Below are 3718 nucleotides of genomic sequence, written 5' to 3'. Positions count from 1 at the left end.
TTGTTACACCTGCCGTAACGGCACCGGAAATAAATAAATAAATAAATAAATAAATAAATAAATAAATAAATAAATAAATAAATAAATAAATCACCACGCAACGCTGTCTGTAAATGAGCAACAAGCTAACTCTAAAAACAGATGAATTATCGGCCCGCCATGTTGACAAGTGAAGCTAGCATCTGCGGCTCGTGGTGACAAATAAAGCCGCGCGCGCGGTCAGATTTGGCTTCATGCTATGGCAAGCCGTTGGGGCCATAAATCGGGCGTGGATTTGCGGCGATTTGGGGCGATTTATGGCTCCAACGGCTTGCCATAGATCGGCCTTTAATCGCGCGATTGACACGCGTTTGTCCGCGGGTTGCCATATATGACTCACCTCCCCCTAAACGATCACTGATGTAGCGCGCAGATTGTGTGGCTATAAAAACACTCAATAAGCAATTAAGTGAGAAAACATTCTTTATAGCTGACATAACTTTACTCGATGCTGAACCAGTTGGTCTCGGTGATGTAGTAAAAATTAAATAAAAGGGGCACACCTAAAATCAGTTAAATATAAATGAAAACCTATTTGTTTTCATGCGTCGTGAATCTGACATGAGTTAATTTTGTTTTAAATATAAAAAAATGACAAAAGATAAATCTTAAAGGAGTGTTATTTGCTTTGTTTTATTGTAAGATACGCGCGAGTCTTTCCCATTTTTCTAAGAGGTTTTTCCTCAAACCTGGCAACTAGTTTTCTATCATCTTTAACAAATCTCCAGGTGTTTTTCTTTTAAAGAAATTTATTTCTGCGTTAAATAATGCTTGTAATTATTTTACAATGCAATTAGTAATAGAAGCTATGACAGAGGATTAGGTCCACTGGAGGAAAAAAAAAGAATTCTGACTTTAATCTCAGAATTATCTTTTTTATTTTCAGTGGCTCTAATCTTTCGTAGGAAGCAAATAGCATATGTAGCATTTTAATAAAGACATGACTCAACAAATGCTGCATTTTTTCCTTCTAATTTTAAAGGTAATCATTGCAAAGTCATAAAGATTGTCTTAAAAGAACACAAATAAACTAAGTTTGCACATTATTTTATAATTTTATTTTATCAATAGAAAATGTGCTTTTAAAATTAAAATTGTAACTGGATGCAAACTACCATTTGCATTTGTTTGCCTACAGAAAAAACTGAAAGCAATAGGAAACAGGTCATATGTTACTGAGCACATTTGTTCCCCTGCAGACTGGCCAGCCTAATATAGGTCAGTCACGTGACTCAAGCTTCCACGTGGTTTTCCATGAATTCAGCCGAGTGCTTTGTTTACAATGAATGTGGACCCGCATTTCAGAATTTTCAATTTCAATAAATCTATTTTAAGCATATTGTTCAACCAAAAGCGTCATATCTGGTTTAGGAAAAGCATAAAGGAACCTCAAAAAAAAAAAAAATAATAATAATAATATGTGTTGAAGATATAGCAGAACCTGAGGGCATCTTTTTGCTGTATGCAGAAATTAAACAAATGTCAATTTATACTGCGTCCTGCACAACTGAGATCATTTATTTGACAACACATACAAACTCAGTGCGTTTTTGTTTGCATTCAGAGGAGCTCATCCCACTTAATTTGTATGCAACGTAATGCAACTTGCACTCTCTGCTCTTTTTTTTTTTTAAACAAGCCTTCCAAGAACAATAGCTTTCAGTATAAATTACTCCAAACACAGACATCTAGGCATTTAAAAAATAAGAGAATTAAGAGTGAGTCTTAATAGGCTCATTTTCAGCAGAGCATATGAAGTTTTTTATGTCCTCAGACTCTGAGCCAGCTTGTTGAGCTCCTGTGACAGAGCTGTCACTGTATCCAGAATCCGCTGTTTGTCCTTCTCATCTAACCGAGCTTCGCATCGCTGAGCAAATTTATCTGGGTGCCACAGAGTTTGTTGTTTCCGCACGGCTTTGCGAAAGGCCGCCGCATCCTTTCGGTCGACTCCGTGCAGCATCACGTCCACCATCTCCTGGACTGTGCCTCTGGCAGCCGGCCAGGGGATGTCGCCGTACCTCAGTTTTGAGCTGCCGGATGCAGAAGCGCTGTTAAACGTGGCGGCGCACCTCTCCTCGTACCGACGCTTCTTTCCCTGCCGAGTCTCCTCTTCTTTCCGCACAGCTCGGGCCAGGTACTCCTCGTGTTCCTTCTGCAGTCTTCGGAGCAGCTCTTTGTGTGTTTCCATTCCTTCTTTTCTCTTTTGTTTACTGCTTTCTTTCTTCCAACTAGACGACGACCTTGCCAGCCTTTGAGCTTCAGCATGTTTTTTATTCAAGTACTCTCTTCTGATGCGATCAACCCAGTCCCCAAAGTCTTCCTCGTCGTCATCAACTGGCAGATAATCATCAGCTGTGAAAGAAAGCAAGCAGCTGTCGTAAAAATCGAGTAGAGAAAGGCCGAATGAAATTAAACAATAAAGAGCTCAAGGTTTACCATCATATGCTCCGAAGGTCTCAAAACATTCATCCACGCATTCACCAAACAGCTTTTCCTGCCACTCCTTCTCAGGGTCTGTCTCAGGTGGACAGTTCGTGTCTGTGGCCTGGAGAAAGCGAAAGGAAATACACATAAATGTCAACAAACAATTTTATTTTAATCCTTAGAAAATGAATCTAGTCACATTTAAATTTGCTGCCATGTTTGTTGTGATGCTGCCAAAAAAAACCCATTGAGGGTCATTTTTAGTACCTATAAACGCAATCTAAATCACAAACTTGTAGTCTAATTTACATTTGTTTGTTCCCCAAAATGATCCTCAGTTACATTTATGAAATGTCAAAGAGCTTTAAAACTACCGCTTACCTTATCTATATAATTATTCATTTTTAAAGGTAGTTTACCTCTGAATGTCTCAGCCAGTTCAGCAGGTCTTGCGGTGTGACTCCAGCTCTGTTTGGAGCATTTAAAGCTTCAGGACATGACTTTATAAGAGGCACAACCAAATCATCATAAACTAGAAGAAAACAGAGGCGTAATAAGTAACAAAACTTTGTAAATAAATCGGTCTAATACCGCTTCTTGTTCCTCACCTGTTTTCCCGTGTTTCAAGGCCTTGTTGGCTGCGATGTGAAGCGCCGTGTCTCCCCTCCGGTCCTGCTGAAGAACATCGGCTCCGTGTTTAAGCAGCAACCGCAGAACAGCGTCGTCTCCCAGCGAGCAGGCCAGATGCAGCGGGCTCCTCTGCTTCTTGCCCCGGGTGAAGTTCACATCCAGGTCCCGGCGCTTCCGTAGGTACGATTTGAGTTTTAAAAGACTCCCTTCCTCCACGTACCTCCACACCCGGGCCTGTCTTTGGGACACCATGCTGTGGAGAAAATAATAATAATAATAAAAAAAAATAGCCGAGGACCGACGTTTAAGGTCTTAGCAGCTCCGTCTGTTTAATAGTTCCGACTGTTACAACAGCTCCGTAAAACAGTTCCGCGCACAGAATTATTCCAGTGATAACACTAGATGTCACTACTGCCCATCTTTCGCTTCTGTTTTTGACTTAAAGATATCAAGTTACCAATTAATTGGTGCAGTTCTCCAATTAATGTAATTCACCACATATTAACATTAGAAAATACCAAAATTTAGCTGACAACAATAAAAATAGCTCACTAACTAACAAAGCTAACAGAAAGATAAAAACACCTCCAACCATAATTTTTTATCTCTTATCACAAATGCGGCA

General features: G+C 39.9%; 1 protein-coding gene across 1 annotated transcript; it reads right to left on the bottom strand.

Moving 5' to 3' along the window:
* Nucleotides 1-1521: 1521 nt before the first annotated feature.
* Nucleotides 1522-3423, bottom strand: nfkbil1 (nuclear factor of kappa light polypeptide gene enhancer in B-cells inhibitor-like 1). The gene is made up of 4 exons (XM_014003794.1): nucleotides 3072-3423; nucleotides 2883-2995; nucleotides 2476-2584; nucleotides 1522-2391 (listed from the first exon to the last, which is right to left on the bottom strand). The coding sequence occupies exons 1-4, from the start codon at nucleotides 3343-3345 to the stop codon at nucleotides 1802-1804; spliced, it is 1086 nt and encodes a 361-aa protein (XP_013859248.1). The 5' UTR covers nucleotides 3346-3423; the 3' UTR covers nucleotides 1522-1801.
* Nucleotides 3424-3718: the final 295 nt, after the last annotated feature.

This window comes from Austrofundulus limnaeus, unplaced genomic scaffold (genome assembly GCF_001266775.1).
Source record: "Austrofundulus limnaeus strain Quisiro unplaced genomic scaffold, Austrofundulus_limnaeus-1.0 Scaffold20, whole genome shotgun sequence".
Lineage (NCBI taxonomy): Eukaryota > Metazoa > Chordata > Actinopteri > Cyprinodontiformes > Rivulidae > Austrofundulus > Austrofundulus limnaeus.
Note: the sequence above shows the minus strand (reverse complement) of the source record. Positions and strands in the feature narration are given on the sequence as shown.

Bases quoted from the DNA above. Each gene is read 5' to 3' on its own strand.
- nfkbil1 (XM_014003794.1), bottom strand. From the start codon at position 3,345: ATGGTGTCCCAAAGACAGGCCCGGGTGTGGAGGTACGTGGAGGAAGGG. The intron at 2,996-3,071 runs GTGAGGAACAAG...GTTTTCTTCTAG, and splicing joins CTTGAAACACGGGAAAACAG to TTTATGATGATTTGGTTGTG. The intron at 2,392-2,475 runs GTAAACCTTGAG...TTTCTTTCACAG, and splicing joins GACCTTCGGAGCATATGATG to CTGATGATTATCTGCCAGTT.